The following is a 19,193-nucleotide window of genomic DNA, read 5'->3' on the forward strand; positions in this document are numbered from 1 at the left end:
AGAAAAGGGAAAGTGATGATCTCGAGGCCATCGAAATAAATTCAACTTGGCCGACTTAATTATGGAAAAAGCTTGGCCCGATATATGGATTTTTAATTTAGCCCTTCAGAAACAAACAAAACATCGAGCCGTTTGTCAACTGATAAGCGACCGCTGATAAGGAAAAACTCATTTTCACATTTTCCCCCCGTAAAGAAAAATGAGAGAGAGAGAGAGCGAAAAGCTCTGGGGAAAGCTTTTCTTTTCGGCCTTGGCATTGGTTCGTCTTTTGGCTACGACTTCGGGTTCGCTTATGGCCAACAGCTGATCCGAATTGGCCAGATGTTGGACTGGCTTCAAGCCGCCGAGTCAGTTGTGCGGCACAGGTTAAAGCGAGCGGATCGTGTGCTGGAAAAATCGGACATCTAAAATCTAAAGACTCTAGCGGCAATCAAACGGTTTATGATTTTTTGTGCTGTGACAAATGCGATTTACTTGAGGACAATAGTAGAATTTGGCAATCAGCTGGAATTGTTTTGTGGGAGGCGAAAATTCCAACCACCAAAGAGTGTCAATATATTAAATAAACACTCAGAAACCTTGGATACTGTTCAGAAATAAAAAAAAGTTATAAAAATCTACGATATCCAACCATCTGTGACCCCCTGGCAACACTTGCATTTTCCCTCACGACCAATCGCCCAATAACTCCCGATTGACACACATTTGATGAGAACAAATAGCAAACTTAAATAAATCAACCGAAAATAATGTCAACGAAATCAATGGCAGGCCACGGCAGCTGCAACATGTTGCTGCTGTGTCTGCTGCTATTGCTGCCGTCAGTCTCCCCAGTCCGCCTGCCCAGGAGCAGCAGCAACAATGCAACAGCAGCAGCAGCAACAGCGACAACAGCAACATCTACTGCTGGCAGCAACAATGCCAATGCCAAGGCTGGTAGCAAATATGGTGAGTCCTATGAGCAGAGGGATAAATTCAGGCAGTTGCAGGGCCAGTTGGAGTTGCAGCTACTTAAAGTCTGTGGTCGCAGGCATGTCAGCTACACAGAAAAAAACATTGAGCACTTCCGTTTTAAATTGTTATGGGTACAGCTCCCTGTCATAATATTCTTGATAAAATTGCAAATTTCTATAAACAAATAAAAAGATTATAAATTTTATAATAGCAATTTGCTTCTCAAATTTTCTTCTTCAATATAAACACAAGATGTTAAATGGTTTGTTATTAAGAAATATAATTGGTTCAATTAAATGAAAAGAAAGGCAATATTTTTTACAGTGCTGATTTCCCTGTTTATGTACCTCTTCTGGTTGAAGGCTGGCTAATTGCATTTGGTCACGATCGGAGCGCTTTTTTCCCTGAACCTAGTTAAGTTCCTTGAGGTATTTTCCCTACGTCTGCCCTTGGTGGCGAACGAAAGACTTAGACAACGAACTTGCCTGAGGGCCAGCTTTTTTTGCACTCCTCTGTGTGCCAATCATGTGGGCACGCTGGAAATGTGTCGACATTTCCTTCTGGCCGCTAAAAGGGGGCGGCTGGCCCGCCCAGAACCGCAGAGCGGAAATTGCCCAGAGATTTTCGATGGAGAGCAAAAGTGTCATTAGACCAGTAATTGTTGGCCACAAAACACACGTTCTCTCTAATCGAATTAGCCAAAGCGCTGCAATTACCTCACCGAACGGTGACAGATCAAGATTGATCTGGCCAGATGATGGCAGCCAATTTGTCGGCCTATCTTTTATTACAGAACTTCCCGGCGGCAACTGCTAGGGGGAAATTAATGAATCTCTGAGCTGGTGTGATCTCCCCGCCACTTCCTTTCGGGCTTGCATAACATCGCAGTGACGACTCATAAAAAATATGGCCTATCCGAATTTTAGTGCATCGTCATCGATGAACTTCCCAAGATCGAAATGGCCATTAATCACAGCAGTGCTGCAATTGAAGTGTCTGTCATTTTCCGTGGCATTTTCCAATCATTTTTTTTTTCACTCGTTTTTGGCTCAGCAATGGCATCTCGCCATAGCCCCGATGTCAGAATTTGTGCCATTGCAGAATTTTCACTTTTCCATGTTCTCTGTGCGAAATTCGCCTAAAAATGCTGCCGCCGCCATCCACAGACACACACAAAATCGGTGTCAATGATTTCAACATGGGAAAAGCACGGAAAAGACAGCCACACGGAGGGGCAACATCTGCAACAACTGCAACATTGCCAACATCAGCAACATGGCCAAACACAAACAAGCGAGCTGCGGCAAATGGCATTTCTAATTGCAGATTATGCAAGGTTCTGGCCAAGGAGAAGTCACCAAAGCTGGCTTGGGAAATCTCCTGAAAATCGGGGCTAAGTGGGTACGGGAAATTGAAAATTTACTGGAACTCGACGTTGCGATTAATGGGTAATTGATCAAGGATTTATAGGTTCGGATTTCGCTGGGGAAGTTTCTTAAGCTTAATTTCAAACTTAATTCATTTGTCTTAAAACTCATTTGCTAATATGGCATGTTCGCATTCCATTAGAACGGTAATTTAACGATAAGATGTATAAATAAAATATATAATTTTACCATAGGTTATTTTAAGCAGCATTAAAAAAATAATTCTTTATAAAAAGGTCAATTAAAATGTGTTATGATCAGTTGAAACTTAATACAAGTTAAAGTTAATAATGCCATAAAACCATCTATATGAAGAAGTTATTTTAAACCAAAGAAAACAAACATTTTTTGCAACAAAATTTGAACTACAATTTGGTATAATCAGTTGGAATTATACAGTGAAGTTTTAAGAGATAATTTTTTTAAGAAATAAAATGGGAACATTTTTTATTTGCTAGCTTAAGCTTCGGCAGAGCTGACTTTTAATGCTAAGGTATAATTTATGGTCAAATTAGAAGGTGCAACATCATTGCAAAGAGCACTGCAAGTCGAAATTTAATGCTACATTTTAGCAGATTCAACTTAAACTCTTGAAAGCATTCTTACTTGAAGCCCAAGTTCTCGAGTTGCTGCCCATCCCATTAGACGCCCAGCATCATCGTCAGGTTTAGTTTTTATTTCCTCCGAACTGCTAGCTCCCCCTGGCTAATTCACGTCACACTTTGAGTCAGATCCTCCATCACTCGCAGCTGGAGTGGAAGTGGAGTAGTGGAGTACTGGGGACTCCAACTCCCAACTGGCAGCACACTTCAGATCTTCTTTTGCTGATCTGCCAGTAGAAACATCCAATTAGTGTTGGCCACAAAAACGAGCGAATGCAACAGAACTAATCCAAAAGCGTGTCTGAATCTCAGGCGGGAAACGAGTTCCTTGCCCCCGAACTTATGGTCTTGTAGCAAAGTAACCAAGCTACCTGATTTGCATGCAAGAGGCACCTTGAATGCGATTGCAGCTCCAACTAACCAACTAGCAACTACCAACTGCCACTGCCACGAATCTTGGCTATAACCCCGTTTTCCCGTTGCTGCCCATGCTCATGCTTTTGTAACCTTCGATAGAGATACGCGGCGTTGCTGGTGAACCAAATTACAAATCGGTGAATCTGACCTGGGAAGTTGAATTCGTGCCGTCGGCCCATGACACAGATTCGAGTCCCAACTCCAACTCCAACTCCAGAGCGGGCCAGGTGAACGCGATCGCGGACGCGACAAATATGAGCGGCGATGTGGAACCGCCCCGGGCTTTGGCATTCCAGATATTCTACTGCGAGATGCAGAACTTCGGCCCACAGCGGTGTCGCGTCAAATTGGTGAACGGCACCACCGCCGAGGTGACCCCGGAGGATAAGGAAATGGAGACGGAGCAGCACGATCCCTTGGGGTAAGTCGTTCTCCCATTTAGGGTATGGAACACTCAACGTGATTGCCACACAAAAAGTGATTATTTTTTACTTCAATGAACTCATTCTTACTATAGCTTTTTACGATACCTTTAAATAAAAATTAAAGATAATAAACAAGGGTATAAAAGGATCGTATAATTATTTAACAATCCTATTATTAGCAATATATACAAACACCTCATAAAAAGAAACAACTTTCACAAACTGCATTAAATACAATAATAAACATCAATTGTAATGCGTGAATAACACCTAATTAAACATTTTTTTCAAGTGCAGTCCCCAGGTGCAACACTTTGCAGCTGCTATCGAAAACTTGCGCATGGCCACCAAATACAGTTTCCACATTCGCCCTGCGGCTCAGAAGCGCCTCCTAGCGGGCGGAACTCGCAGTTCCAATGCTCGTGCTGAATTTCACGACGAGAATGAGATCGAGAGTGGAGCCGGACACCTGCCTGGCCAGAGCATCGTCATACCCACCAAGGGATGTAAGTAGACTGGAGGTTTTTGTATTATTTTGAGAAAATAGTTGTTAAAGCCCTTATGACACTAGATGGAGTTTTGACTAACTGACTGGATTTATTTTTAAAATGGTTATCAACTTTAACATAGTTTAATCTATATATTCATAAATCGTTGCCATGACTTTTTATAATAAATCCAGTCAGTTAGTAAATAATCAAGGAAGTGTCATAAGGCCCGTAATAAGGGGGACTCTTTTCTGAGTTTGTTAGGATTTTAAAAAAACCTATAACAAAATTAAATGTAACGAAAATCTCTGTAAAACAGCTTCTTATTATGTTTTTTAAATTTTAAATTTATCAGTCACTGCACATGCCACCCAGTGTTTGCCCCACGCCTCAGAAATCGAGGTGGAGACAGGTCCTTACTTCGGAGGACGTATCGTCGTGGATGGTGGAAATTGTGGCATCAAAGGCGATGCCAGTGATTCGGCGGACAAGTACACTATGAGGATCGATCATAAGGAGTGCGGAAGTCTGGTGAAACCGGAGACCAGCACGGTGGAGACCTTCATCACGGTGCAGGAAAACCTGGGAATCTTCACCCATAGCACAAGACGGTAAAAAAAACGGTTCCAAATTTTAGTTATTGGGTTGATATAATTATTTAGGAGTCATCTTAATTCCAATATTCTACAAGAATATATTTTATCATATTTTAAAATTTAAGATTATTATTCAATGTACTATTTATTAATAATTTTTATAAAACCATCTTTGCATCCTAGCTTTGTGGTGGTCTGCAGCTATCAGTCCGGCATGCAGACGGTCCGCGCAAGCTTCACTGTACCCGGCAAGAACGGAGTGGCTGCCGCCTACGAGCCCAACGATCCCTTTGAGCCGGATGAGGATCAGCGCTTGGGCAGGGAACTCCGCCAGATGCGCTACGTCAACAAGACGGAACTGGTGCTGCGGGAACCGGAGTCGTCGTCCGATTCCCAATCCGAAACCGAGTCCGTGGAACAGGCTGCGGTGGTGGAGCAAACGCAGCCACCCACCACCCAGCAGGCTGCTCAGCCCCGAGGTCAGGGCAGAGCTCTGAACCTCAACGAGGTCAATAGCTTGGCGGAAGAGCCGGCGGCAGAGGGACACCATTTGGAGCCGGTGGTGGGCACCAAGTACGCCAAACTGGTTGTGGACCAGGCACACAACTCCTGGATGCCACTAGAAGCGGGCTCGCCACCAGGTGGTAATGTCGAGGATGAAGGTAAGTGGCCTGTCAGCGACAATCGTGATTCCAAAATGTCCATATAGTCACAGAGAAAGAAAAATCATAGCCCTTGCTATAAGGAAAAGTATTAATTATGTTAACTACTTTTAGTAATTTTGAAAGAAAAAAATAAATATTTATTTCGATAAGATATTATATTGATTATCGAATTAATATTTGATAAACATGTCTTTATAGAAAGCGATTATTTGTATCTTTTTATGATCTTACTTGTATATTGTATTTGTATCTTTCCTTAAATATATATCTTTCTATCTTTTTTTCTTCCTGTGCAGCCGTTCTGCGTTATATTGGCTCCCATCTGAGCAGCGTGCTGGTAACCGTTTCGCTATCTGTGATAATCATCAGCATTTGCATCATTTTGCTGCAGCGCCAGCGAATCCGCTCGCCGCCCCGCAGCCCCTCCCCCTGCCTGGCCGCCCACCTGCCGCACAAGACGCTGCCGCGTGCTCTGCAGCAGCAGCAGTACCAGTGCACCTTGTAGGTGCCCCCGCCTCCAATAACCACCGAATGCCCCGCCTCGTCCTCCGAATTTCCAGCTCACTATGCCCACTTGTCTTGCTGAATGTCAAAATACTACAGAAAAAAAATCAGAAAGAAAACTTCATTTAGCTGAAGATGACTGCGCATAGCCACGCCCCCTTTCCGAACTCCTGGAACTACAGTTCCCAACTCAAGGCCCCAACGGTACCAGCGGGATTGGCAACCTCCGATTTACATAATCTTACTCTGGCCAAGCTTTAACTGCGATCACGAGGGAGGACGAGTGGGCAAAAGGCACTTCTCATAGAGCGAGATTAGTCTGTAAACTCTTAGACGTACGATTTTTGTATAAATTATTTATGCCCAGAAAATATATATTTATTTATAGCTACTAAAAACAGTACTGGTTTATCTTTGGGAACGGTTGTAAAGCTGAGTCTAATGAATACTAAATAAAAATCTGTTATGGTCATAATATGTACATTGTTCATTTTTTAATGCGTGTGAAGTACAATAAAAACTAAACCTGACCTACAATATTATGGGGGTCTCATAAAAAGCACGATAAATCGAAGCACCGCTGAGCTAATAACAAACGAGAATGGAAGCTTAAGCTTGAGTATTAAATATTAACACAAAAAATAAGAAAATATCTTGATAAAAATATAATTTCGATTCTTCCTTTTTTAGCTATATAATATAGTCACACGATCAGCAAAAATTGTTGTCATAAACATGTGACATAACGTATAATACGATTATTTACCATTTAATTTGCAGACATATATCTCGGAGTAAATGAGTATATGATCAAAAGCAAAGGTATTAAAAGATAATCAAAATATTAAAGCTGTTCAACGGGCTAAGTAAAAGATGTATGACACAGATATATTTCCGTTTAAAAACACTTCTCAAGCTTCGGGTTCTATGGAAAAGAAAGTCAGCCAATGGGTCATTTCCTGATAAAAAAAACCCTCCTCCACGAAAATCTCACTTCCGTCCGAGAAGCTGGCCGAAATCTAGGTTCAAACTGTCGTCATCATCAGATATTATTTCGGAAATAGGTTCCTAACGATTCCACCGAGAGAACGAATGGGTAATGTGTCTGGGCTTCTGGTCGTAAAACAGAATTACGAAATTATGTTAAGACGTTGCCTCGTCAGACGGCGATTTGCATGAAAGTGGCACACAAAGTGTTGTCAACTCCGCACGTTCGAGGTTCTCCAGGTTCTTAAAGTTCTTGAGGTTGCCCATTTGGTCTTCAAGGGGTTCTCCGCCTCAAACGGAAGCCGGCAGAAAAAACATAAAACAAGGGGAACCGACAAAACACATAAAACTGCAGTCGGAGGCTCGTCTTGTTATTGCTGCCGGTTGCCCAACATGGAGAGGAGACTCTCAGCCCAGTCAGATACCAAGTCGAGGTCCGAATCCAAAAACCGAGACCCCAAGTCGCTGGGGACGTGCCCACGATGAGACCCCGGCGAAAGGCGTTCTTTTAACTTTCTGATTGAAGTGCCTGGACTTGGGGCTGGCTGGATTTTGCATAGAAAAGCCATTAGGTTGGGATATTCATCATCATCGCCATCAGATACAAAAGGTTTGTCTGGCCTTTTGTTTGCATTATTAGAACACAAAAACCAAGTGAGCGTTAAGATCGCGCGCGCAAAACAGAAGAAACAAAATAGAAAACAACTAAAATACGAAATAAATAAACTTTCTCATCTGCAAGCTAGACTGCACTGGAAAAATATGTGGTAAAAATAAATAAATCATGTACCTTTAAGCAAAAGTCCCATTAAATGGTTTCTTTTTCTAATACTTGTATTTAAAAACTTTAAAAAAAAATGTGAATTAGCTAAATTTAATTTCCATTTTATCTGAAATTTTTAAAATTTAATAAGAAAACTGCTAAACAATTTGCTTTACTTAGTAAGTCTTTTCCACAAAAATGGTTTTGTAATTATGAGCCTATCTTATTTTAGTATAAACTAACAGGTTTTCAGATAATTACGTTTTTTTGTTAAATGCTTGAGCCCAAACAGACGACACTTTTGGCTAAGCTGAATTAGTAGATCAAGAGATGTCTAAAAAATGTATTAAAAACTGGTTCCTCTCTTCAAATTAGAAATATATTTTTCACAAGTTTCTTTAAGTGCTGTTTAGAGCTGAACGAATCGGCGGCCAAGTCCAAGTCCAAGCCTTTGCCTTCACCTTCACCCATTTCAATGGGCCTCTGGAGCTGCACCACCGCAACCACCGGCGGCTGCTCAAATTTCAAATTTCACCCACCATGGGCCTGGCGTTTTGACGTTGATTAGCATGTGGCACACATAAATCTGTGGGATTGGGCTTCGGCTTCCGTTTCCCTTTTCGAACGCACTCTCCAGATCTTCAGATCTTTAGATCTCCAGATGGCGGCCGAGCATAACGTGGTGGTGCATTCACCATTTGGAGAACCGTCGGGGAGTCGAAGTCGTGGACCCGTGCATAATGAGGCCAACGATCTTGGCCAAGAAGCCAGCCGAACCAGTTAATGAGCCGCCGCTGTCTTGGATTAGAATGCGAGCAGCTGACGAAGACGAAAGTAAAACTGCCTCGAGAAAGTTTCCATTTCTTGCCAAATATCGAGATCATTTTTCTTCATTTTCTAGCCGGTATTATTATTGTTAGAACGCAGCTGGCGATCGTTTCCTAGGGGTAATTACCAGGCATCCTCCTCCTCCTCCTTCTCCGGTTTATATCTAATTATTTGAGATCTGAACTCGAGATTCATGTCAGATCCCCAGATCTGCATTCTGCCGGCAAATTGCAGCACCCAAATGTCTTTTCAGCCCTCCCCTTTTGTGGCCCAAAACAGCTAGCCAACAACTGGGTTATCTTTTGGGCAATCGTGATCTGGCAGAACCACGAAAATGGAACAGCCGACAAGCGGCTCATTGTTTTTAGCCATCATCAGCAGCAGCGGACTCCGGGCTGGGGTTTCTGTTTTGTTTCCGAACCCAGATTCTGGGCTAATGACAGTCGCACTTTTTAATGATTATTATTATGAATTATGTGTGGTTTTCCGGGGCCAGAAGAGGGGCTAGAAATTGGTGTCATATTGGGGAATCGTTTGCAGCTCAAAATGGCTGAATTTGTGCGGTTAAGAGGTTAAAGACTGTTTTGGCCAGAGTTTGTCGACAGCTTTTGATTGATGAGTTTGGTATTTGAAATTTGTAATTTAAAATTAAAATTTTTAAAGTAAATGATTTCTCGTTAATATAAACTAGAACAATATCATTATCATTGATTAATTGATTGACAAATGAACGTACAACCCATTCAAGTTAATAAGTTGATAAGATATATAAGTATGGAAATTCACTTTTTTCTGTGAACCAAAAATTAGCGATAGTGCAAGTGCTATCAATACGTGTTTACGGTAAGGTTTCGGGAATACTGTATGTGATACTTTTATTGGCACTTGGGTTATCGCAACCTAGCACAACAAAGTACGTACTCCTCCTTATGTGATGTGTCACCCAGGTAAACCTTATCTTAACCAATATAAAGACTTAATGTTGAGATTTCACTGGTAGTTTAATACAAATTGGCGGTGCATCAAAATGGTAGAAGATCCAAGTCGTTTTTTTATGCTAGCCCTGACGGTTAGTTATTTTATTTCTGGATCTCAGGGTGCAAATATTCTGGGACTCTTTCCTAGTCCGAGTCCCTCTCACCTGATCATTTCAATGTCGGCTGCCAAGGTGTTGGCCGAACAAGGACACAATGTGACGGTGGTCACCGTTTTGGAACCAACAATTACCCACAAGAATATACATGTGGTTCAGGTGCCAATGACCAAGGAGGAAATTAAGCAAAGGAGCGAGACCATTGGAGCGAAACAAAAGAATAACAGTGGCAGTCGGCTCATTTCTATCCTACAAATGTCGGGTCAAATGGACTCCATGTTGAGGAAAATGGCAGATGCCCTCAAGGATGAAAGAGTAAAGGATCTGTACTTAAACAAAGGCAATCACTTCGATTTGGTTATCTCGGGCTACTTCATGAATGACTATCAGCTAGGATTCGCTAGGAAAGTGAATGCCCCAGTCATCGTTTTGGCTCCCAGTCCACCTGGTCAGATGCTAAACTCCCTGATAGGTAATCCCAGTGATCCCATAGAAAAAGATAAGAACACGTCCTTCGCTCAACGATTGGATAGCTTCATAACCAATCTTTTTTACCAGGTATTTGTGCGCCAAATTGACCAGCGTAATCGCCGGTTCTACAAGTAAGTAAATTTTGATTTGAAAATAAAGAGGTTTCTAATGAATTTTTAACAGGGAACTCTTTGCCGATGATTCCAATATGCCGGATTATTCGGAAATGCTGAAGAATACATCACTGGTGTTCTTCTGTTCCCATGCAGCCAGTGAGGGATCCATTAGACCCAATGTCCCTGCCGCCATCGAGATTGGAGGCATACAAATCAAGGACAAACCGGATGCCCTTCCCAAGAGCCTCGAGGAGTTCCTAGGAAATGCCACCGATGGAGCTATTCTCCTGAGTCTGGGCTCCAATGTCCAGGGTAGCCACATAAAGTCTGATACCGTAGAAAAGATGTTCAATGTTCTCTCGAAACTGAAGCAGCGAGTCATTTGGAAGTGGGAGGATCTGGACAAGATCCCTGGAAAGTCGAATAATATTCTCTATTCCCGCTGGTTGCCGCAGGACGATATCTTGGCACATCCGAACATCAAGCTTTTTATCAATCATGCCGGAAAAGGAGGTATTACCGAATCTCAGTATCATGGCAAACCCATGCTTTCATTGCCCGTCTTTGGAGATCAACCCAGCAATGCGTTTGGCATGGTCAAGAATGGTTTTGGCCTTACTCTCAGCCTGCTCAACCTGGAGGAGAAGCCCTTTAAGGATGCCATCGAGGAGATCCTGTCGAACCCACAGTACAGCCAAAAGGTGGCCCTGTTCTCCTCTCTTTATCGAGATAGGCCAAATAGTGCCCGGGATTCATTAATTTACTGGACGGAGTATGTCATTCGGCACCATGGAGCTGCTCACCTCCAAAGCCCCTTGGTTCACATGGACTTTATAACCGCCAATAACCTGGATATATACGTCCTGTTTACCGCTATTTTCGTTGGTCTTATAATTATTTTAAAGGCTTCAGTTCAACTCTTTTTTAAAATGCTAGTACCAAAATTTATTAAGATAACGAAAGTCAAGAAACATTAATGATTCTGTAAAGAAGCAGTGAAATTTGGCACCAATTGACAAGTGTTACTTAATTTAACAATATCTTGAATTTATAAGGGTGTTTGTTATTAAGATTTCTAACTCATATAGAAACTTTGTTGACTAAGCATAAGTTTAGTCAAAAGTTTCTTATTCCTAAGAAGAACGGAAAAATTTTAATTTTACAACCCTGGGATATCTGGACTCTCCCACAAGTTCAAACGAGTTCAAGCGAATAAACTCCGAATGGTTATGGCTGTAAACTTGTGCAGAAACTACTCTTCCGAGACAGGTCTTTAACTTTGTGATACCTTGATGACATCACCGGCAAAATGCCCTTTTAATTCGAGAAAGACAGACCCCGACAAAGTCGCAGTGGATTGGCATGACTATAACCATTATGCGGTGACTATATAAAGTGTAACTACAGATGCCCGGAACATAATTTAGCGTAAATAAAAACCTGATGTTTGGTTAATTTTCTTTTCCATTTCTCGCCGAGATTCCCCTCACGCACCGCGCAGGAGAACCGAAGAAGAATAACAAGTGGAAGTGCCAGGCCCAGATCCAAAGGCCTAGGCTATAACCACAAACTGAGAACTGCAAGCCTGGTTAAAGCTTTGCACTGCAAGAAAATAACACATTTTGTAAAAGTTTTGAGTTTTTAAGTTTAATTTTAAAATCAATCAAAGGGGTATATTTTGTGATCATGTTTTACATAAAGAACTTCTTGCCTTTAGTCCCCTTAGTAAACACACTTAGAGATGTTCCTAGCATGTTCTTAAATATAACAAATTTGAAACTATAAAAAATGGTTGGATGTTCTTTTAGAATTACAAATTTGAAATTATAAAAAATAATATAGAAATCTTTCTGTGCACATTGATATATGCACCTGCTGTGGCCACTGCTGTTGTTGGCCTTCTGCTGATTTCCTGCATCGCTGCATGCAAGTTATGTCTCTATCAAGTTTAGTATTTGTATCTGACGCCGCGGCGTGCAGAATTCGCAACCAACTTGATGCATGGCCGCAGTTGAAGCGCAACGGTTGCCGCAGCAACTCCAAGTACAAGTACAGCAGCAACATCTGCAACTGCAACCTGCAACAGCAACATCTGCAACTACCATTGTAACCGTAACCGGCCCATTCCCAATCCAATCCAATCCCAAATAGCGTTCTCGGTGTCGCAATGCGTCGCACGCGTAATTTTTTGTAGTCCTCTTTGAATACACTTTTAACCAAGATTGAACAGAGTATACCAGATTATTGGGAAAAAGTAATAAAAATAAAAATAAATCAAACATTTAAAAATAAAAAGTACTAACCACTTTTATTTAAAAAAATTAAATTGAAAATATGTTTATTTTTGTTGAAAAGTAAATTATCAAATATATATTGCGAGAAGAACAAACAAAATAAAACCAGATAGAAAACAATACCTAGAATATAGTAAAATATATTTCAGTTATATATTTATATTTTTTCTAAGTCTATGTTATTTAGTTTGCCAATTATTTAAAATCTCCCTTAAAAAATGTTTACTAGTTCCTTTTTTTAACTGCCGAAAATTCTTAAGTCATTTTGTAATGTTTTTTTTTAAGAATAAGTTTGGAATGGGAAAATCACACCGCTACGATGTTCTTCGGGCCATCAGTTTATATACCAGTTTTATGTCGAGTTCATTCCTTTGCAACGCATCGCTTTTAGCCATCGCGCATTTTTAAGCACATTTTAAAGTATCTTTCTTGAGCTCGTCTCGTTTTTTTGCGAGTGGCTGGGGGCATCCCAAGGCGGTCCATCGGTCCCGGCCCACCGCAACCCATCTTGGCCCATTCCTGGCCATGGTCATGGCCAACCCATTCCTATTCCCATTCGCAATACCCATTTCCCATTCCCCAGAATGGCCATTCCATTTCGGCTCGGAGCTCATAACTGTTCTTGACGCGCTTACCTTTGAAATTAGCTGGCCTGGCCAATTCCAGCGTGCGTTTTGGGCCACTCTGAGTGACAACGGCGGCGGTCACGGCCAGAAGAAACTAACTAGCCACGCCCCCCTGGGCCCGCCCCTGCTAATCAACTGCGTATTTCAATTTACCGTTCTTAAAAAAAGATGGAAAAAGAATGGAGTGGACCAGAAGAGGTGCACTGGGGGAAACTAATATAATTTAAAAGAACGAAAAATTGGTTTGTTTTTAATAACTAATTGTCATATAAATTTTAATTAAAATTTAAATATACTTTCATTTTACATCTCAATTTATTCCAAGTTGACCATAAAAACTAATCCCAGCTTAATTTTAAAACAGAATAATATGTATTTTCTCTATATAATATAATTTTATAATTTTGTTTAAATAATATAACTCGTGAATCTTACTTAGACAATTATAACTTTTGTTTTTTTTTTTTTGTGATTTTTCCATTACAAGAACTTGAAAGCATATTTTTTTCAGTGTTGTGGAGGCGGAAAGTGACTGAGAAACAAGGAGTAAAGAACGAGAAGTGATATTCTGCGGGGGTACTTAGGTTAACTCCGATTTTTATGCGACACCCGTTAGTTTCGGCATATTACTGGCGACGCTCTATTATGGAGTTTCTGCGGAACCAGAGCCTCGGGACTAGAGAGCTGTGCAAATTGTGGGAGATCTCTGTGCCATTTCGTGGTTGTGTTCCCTGAACCCTACACTCCACTCCACATTAAGTCATTTTCCCATTGAATCTGCTCCAGATTCCCACACAATTGCTCTGCCCACTCGAGCTTCCACTTCGTACTTCTCTCCCTGATTTATTTATTTTGCCAGGTCTTACTAATTTTTATTTGCTTGCAATTTCCAACTCTTTCTTGAAATAATTGCGAGCAAAAAAGGTAAGAAAATAAACGGAATTGGGCGCAGGGCGAAAGTGTAGTAAGCCGCCTTAAATGGGTTTGAGCCATTAAATCTGTGGCCCGATGAAACTCATTTGGGCCGCTTTGCTGCTTTCCTCGCTCTTCGGATTTCTATGAAGCGGACTATACCTATAGCCTAATGGGTCTCTGTGAAACCTATTCAAAGATAATCGCCGAAAGCTGCACAATTAACATTGCCTGAGTTTCAGTAGATTTAAGAGAAATGATTTCGATTCACTAAAATGTGACGGACAAGGGAATTCAAAATCTACAACTTGAGTGAATTTCTATTAAAAAAGACTGTGCAAACTTCACTTAAGAATTTCTCTTCAAGCTAATAACTTCATAAACGACTTATGTTTTGTAATTTTTAAGTAACTACATGTTAATAATTTAAGAGCCAAATGGCTACATAATTCATATTCTTTGGTATTTTAAAACCTTAGGTAAATGACTTCATTTTATTTATAATTTAATAGCATTAAAAGTTATAACTTGTGTATCAAAAAAAATGTATTTAAATGTTGTTTTTAATATGGTGACATAATCTATTTAGGCTTTCCTGAATTTCCTTAAGGCAATAAAATTATATCATCTCATCCAAAAATAAATAAATATTTAATAAACGTAGCTTAAGGCCACAGTATTAATAACTGCAAAAAGGAAACATAGGTTATAGGTAATTTCCAGTTGCCTTAAAACCTGAGAATAAATATATAAATCTATTTAGGAGTCATTTCAGTTTAAAGATATTTTTAGTGTTTTTGGTAAGTATTTCCTAAGCTAAATTATCTCAGCCGTTTATAACTTTTTTAACTGGTTTCCAGAGTTCTCAAATAAATTATTTCAGTTCTGACCTTTCTCAGAAAAGTTCATTTGGTGCTTCCTCACTTAAGAATATATATATTTTACCAGCAACTCGTAGATGAGAATCTCACTATTTAGTAAACTAATTCGAACTTTTCCCAAGCGGTGGTTTTCCCAGAATTTTCACTTTGCATTCCCAAAGGCAAATAGCAGCTCTCCCACTCGCAATGCACCATAAAGAATGCCCATTTCACTATCAAATCTTTAAGCCGCATCACGCTGCGTCTGATTTTCGAGAGCCATGAACCCAGAAAGCCCAAAACCCTGTAGGAACCATAAAAAGTAATGCTGTGGAGTCGAATGGAGGAGAATGGAACTGAGACGTCAACAAACACCAGACAATGCCAACGTTTTACTAACTTAATTCTACACCGAGCATTAATCAGGCCCCAACACAGGCCGACATAATTATATGATTAATAAGCCCCATTGTGCGCGAGTTGTGAGTTGGATGAGCGTGAAAATGAAAGTGCTGTCGATGGAGTGGCGGAAAAAGTATGTGGAGGGGGGATTACTTAGCGGCGATCGCCGAGCATGCGCACTGCAATTTGCCGTTGCACTTTTCGAATTTGCTTTTCACATCCCGCAACGTTTCGCAGGTTCCGTTATTATATATAGTAAGCCCGCGATATGGCCACCTCCAACGTATCCATTGTTTGCTTTTAATTTTCGACGTGCGAGCGCAGACAGGTGCAATTAAAGGCGCTGCAAATTGCATCGCGATCACTCATCTAGCGGTTCGAAAGCCCCCTGGATGCTGACTTATTGGCGGCACTGTGCTCCCAAAATTAATGCAAATCGAACGGTTTCAAAATCATCAAGCTGTATAATATTAATTCTATGATTTCAGCAACGTATAGCGGTATATTTAAATGGAAATACCTACAACTTCAAGTTTCTCACTTCTCAAGAATTATTTTTGTTTTAAGATTGTATATGATTCGATCGCATTTTAATAATATTTAAATTGGTATTTTAAGTCAAGGAAAGTAATTGTAAAAACATAATTAAAAGAGTATTTCTTTACTCTCTAAAAAGTAATCCTTTTTATTTGGACGTTTGTATTATAAATTAATCCTATATATTTAAGTATAATTATCTAATCACTGTACTGTTTTGGAGTTATTATTAAAACTCAACTCTGCAACACAGTGTTCATTAGCTAAAATTTGGCGTGCGGAAAGTGCGGAAAGTTGGTGTCAAACGCGCTTTCGTTAGGCATTAATAACACCAGTCAATAATACATATACCCAATGTGTCCCGAAGCTGGCATGCTCGCTTTGAATGTAATTAGGGTCACATGTGATGGAAACGCAGATGGAGCCGGAGATGGACCACGAACCATTAGAGCTCAGCCACCGCTCCACATTGGTGGTTTGACTTTGGGCCAAAAAGCAGCGCCAAATGGCTGCTGACAAATGTCAGAGCACAGTGGGCAGGTAAACCTTTTTTAATAGTCTTGCCCTATAAACATAGGTTTAGAAATGCTTACACAGAACAAAAATTGCGGGGAAATAAAATTGGAGGAAAAAAATGTAATATTACAAACAATTTAGTTTATATCAGTGAGCAGACAATGGATTTTAAAACCAATTTTAAACTCTTGTTCACTAACAAGAACGAAATTAATAAAAACAAAATAGTGCATTATCTTTTCAGTGTATCCAGGTACTTTAGACGCCATCAGACATTAGAAAAACTTAGCGTGGCCCGTGAATTGGGTTAGAAGCATCACATTGCATTGGCACCGATCGAATTGAGCCATTCATATTGATGCCAGCCAACGCTGCGTATACGTATGCCGATGCAAACGAGAGTACGAGTATCGATGATGGGTTGTGTTCTGTCTTCGCCTGATTTTATACCGCTAGGCTATTCACGATTACCGGAGATGATGAGCTGTTGACGATGGATGTGGTGGCCAATGTGGGTCGTACAATATGCTTAGCCACAGAAAAGTGTTTCTAGGCTGCTGTTGGCTAAAACCATCATGCGACTGCGGATTCGAGTCATGAGCATTTGAGCATTTCGATATTTAAATTCAATCTCGGCCACAAATCACATGCAATGTGAAAAATGACGACCTGGGGCTTTCTGATGATGATGATCAGAAGGCTGTTGAACAAGCAGCTCCAAATAAATAGCTGGAAAGTAAATACTATAATCATGTTGAGACACTACTACACTTCTCAGAAATAAAAGCTCATAGATTAAAAGTTTAGTCAAGTCATCATAGACGAAGACTTACAAAGAGATGTTCATTTAGCCAGAATACCAGATGTCGAAAGACAAATATTTGTATCCCAACGAATTTTTAACAATATCTTAAGAGGTACATAAAAAGAATGTACAAGTAAAAATATTAAATATACCTAGAAAATACTAAATAGATTTTAAAAAGTTTAATTCCGATTTTATTTTATAGGTTGTGCTTCAAGTGTAGCCAGCCAACCCTGTAATTTAATTAACTTGGCAAAGAAAAGTCAGTTAATTCAGTCTTAAGCTATAATTTACCTACCGGATTTTCTTAGTCTACAACTATATATTAATTTAAAGATTTAATTTTTCGTGCTTTTTTCTGATTTGAATTTTAAGAACTCTGGCCAAAAAACTAAACAAAGGGAATGTCTCATTATAATGGAAAATAATAAGTAGGATACCAGAATAGGAAATTGTATTCAACCGGGTAATTAAGCATGACAAATGATCTAGCTGTAACTTAGTGTCTCCGCCTTAAAGTAATTTATTTATTCCACTTTAGGACGGAAAAAATTGGAGGTGCTGCAAAACATAATTTACAAGAATTAATAGTAGTTTACTGACTTCAACTCACGGCTCTTTTCCACAAAAAGTGAAACCAAAGTAAGAGCTGAAGGCCAATTTAAATGAAAACTGCGAATTTCTCTAAACAAACCGAGACCACAAATAATATTAATTGTCAGTGGATATATGCATATGCAATAATATGTTTTTGACTACCAACATCCATGGGGTTAACCAAATGAGACAAGCCATAAAACCAAACTGCTACATATGCAATGCAGATATTGCGGTTTTACATTATAACTTCAATTTGAGGCCAGAGTTAGCAGCAGATGGAATTGGGATGCTGACATCCACGGGTTAGCGTTGAAAATGGGTTAGCTGTGCGCGAACCAGGTGGATTATGTGGAGCGGCTGTGGGTCTATTAAGACTTTAGGAGGCTGTGACTAAGAGAGTTAATTCTAGTGCAGAGCCAGTTTTATTTTCCCTACCTGACGGGGCATTCAGGCCTGTTATTTTGTAAGTCGACTAGGGACGGAGAAGCCTCAGGATGAAATGATGGGACTGTGGCAGGCATTGGCTCGCTACACGCAGAAAAATCGATACAAGTCGCATTCAAAGACTTTATTATTAAAATGTTTAAAAAAGAAAGTAAAGCTCATTGGAAATATAATCCAGCTGAAACGTGAGTCCAAACAATAGTACCTACTAATTTATAGTCTCCATTTAAAATATTTAAATTGTACTTTATAGTATCTAAAGTCGTAGAAAGGTATTACTATATATCTAGCCTACTCAGCTTAAACAGGTTCTCTTGCACTACAAGCAGAACACACATGATGGAATAAATTATCAATAGAATTATATTTTTACGGCTTTAATTTTATGGGTTTTAGCCCCACCCCATTCAAGTTGCCATCATCATCTTTCTCTGCGTGTAGGCCTTGATAAATTGCTAACCGAGCAGTAATTGCTAATTATTAATAATTTAATAGCTGGAAAATAGGAAAGGCAAGCCAACCATAGAGCAGAGGCACTAATGATTGTCATTAAAGCTGGAGAGTGTAGCCTCAGGGCCGAGGTGCCACAATATCTAACCGTTTAGTTAGTTAGTTAACCAGCTGCAATAAATTTTGGCCAACAAGCAGGGCAGTTATAATCTTGTTGCTGCAGCTTGCATGCAAGAACTTCCGCAAGCCTTCGCATCCGCAAGTCCAAAGTTTGTTCGCACCCAGGGTTCCACGGCCCCAAAGAGGCCAGGAAGTGGAAGTGACACATTCCGGCCAAGTCAGCCAGCCATCCAGCAAAGCCAAAGCCAAAGCCAGCCGACATTGTTCTCAAATCCTTACTGACACACTGAA

The 19,193-nt window shown here is 40.2% G+C and overlaps 2 protein-coding genes across 2 annotated transcripts; both read left to right on the plus strand.

Moving 5' to 3' along the window:
* Positions 1-371: 371 nt before the first annotated feature.
* On the plus strand, positions 372-6,439 carry LOC119547163. Its single transcript, XM_037853889.1, has 6 exons — positions 372-948; positions 3,500-3,821; positions 4,123-4,331; positions 4,669-4,924; positions 5,093-5,571; positions 5,871-6,439. The coding sequence occupies exons 1-6, from the start codon at positions 750-752 to the stop codon at positions 6,077-6,079; spliced, it is 1,674 nt and encodes a 557-aa protein (XP_037709817.1). The 5' UTR covers positions 372-749; the 3' UTR covers positions 6,080-6,439.
* Positions 6,440-9,683: 3,244 nt separating this feature from the next.
* On the plus strand, positions 9,684-11,835 carry LOC119546306 (UDP-glycosyltransferase UGT5). Its single transcript, XM_037852499.1, has 2 exons — positions 9,684-10,351; positions 10,404-11,835. The coding sequence occupies exons 1-2, from the start codon at positions 9,684-9,686 to the stop codon at positions 11,311-11,313; spliced, it is 1,578 nt and encodes a 525-aa protein (XP_037708427.1). The 3' UTR covers positions 11,314-11,835.
* Positions 11,836-19,193: the final 7,358 nt, after the last annotated feature.

This window comes from Drosophila subpulchrella, chromosome 2L (genome assembly GCF_014743375.2).
Source record: "Drosophila subpulchrella strain 33 F10 #4 breed RU33 chromosome 2L, RU_Dsub_v1.1 Primary Assembly, whole genome shotgun sequence".
Classification (NCBI taxonomy): Eukaryota; Metazoa; Arthropoda; class Insecta; order Diptera; family Drosophilidae; genus Drosophila; species Drosophila subpulchrella.

What these genes read in the sequence shown, in the direction of transcription:
- LOC119547163 (XM_037853889.1), top strand. Translation starts at nt 750, where the DNA reads ATGTCAACGAAATCAATGGCAGGCCACGGCAGCTGCAACATGTTGCTG. An exon ending in CAAGGCTGGTAGCAAATATG is followed by an intron (nt 949 to 3,499) that starts GTGAGTCCTATG and finishes AACCTTCGATAG; the next exon opens with AGATACGCGGCGTTGCTGGT. An exon ending in TTCACCCATAGCACAAGACG is followed by an intron (nt 4,925 to 5,092) that starts GTAAAAAAAACG and finishes TTTGCATCCTAG; the next exon opens with CTTTGTGGTGGTCTGCAGCT.
- LOC119546306 (XM_037852499.1), top strand. Translation starts at nt 9,684, where the DNA reads ATGGTAGAAGATCCAAGTCGTTTTTTTATGCTAGCCCTGACGGTTAGT. An exon ending in CGTAATCGCCGGTTCTACAA is followed by an intron (nt 10,352 to 10,403) that starts GTAAGTAAATTT and finishes AATTTTTAACAG; the next exon opens with GGAACTCTTTGCCGATGATT.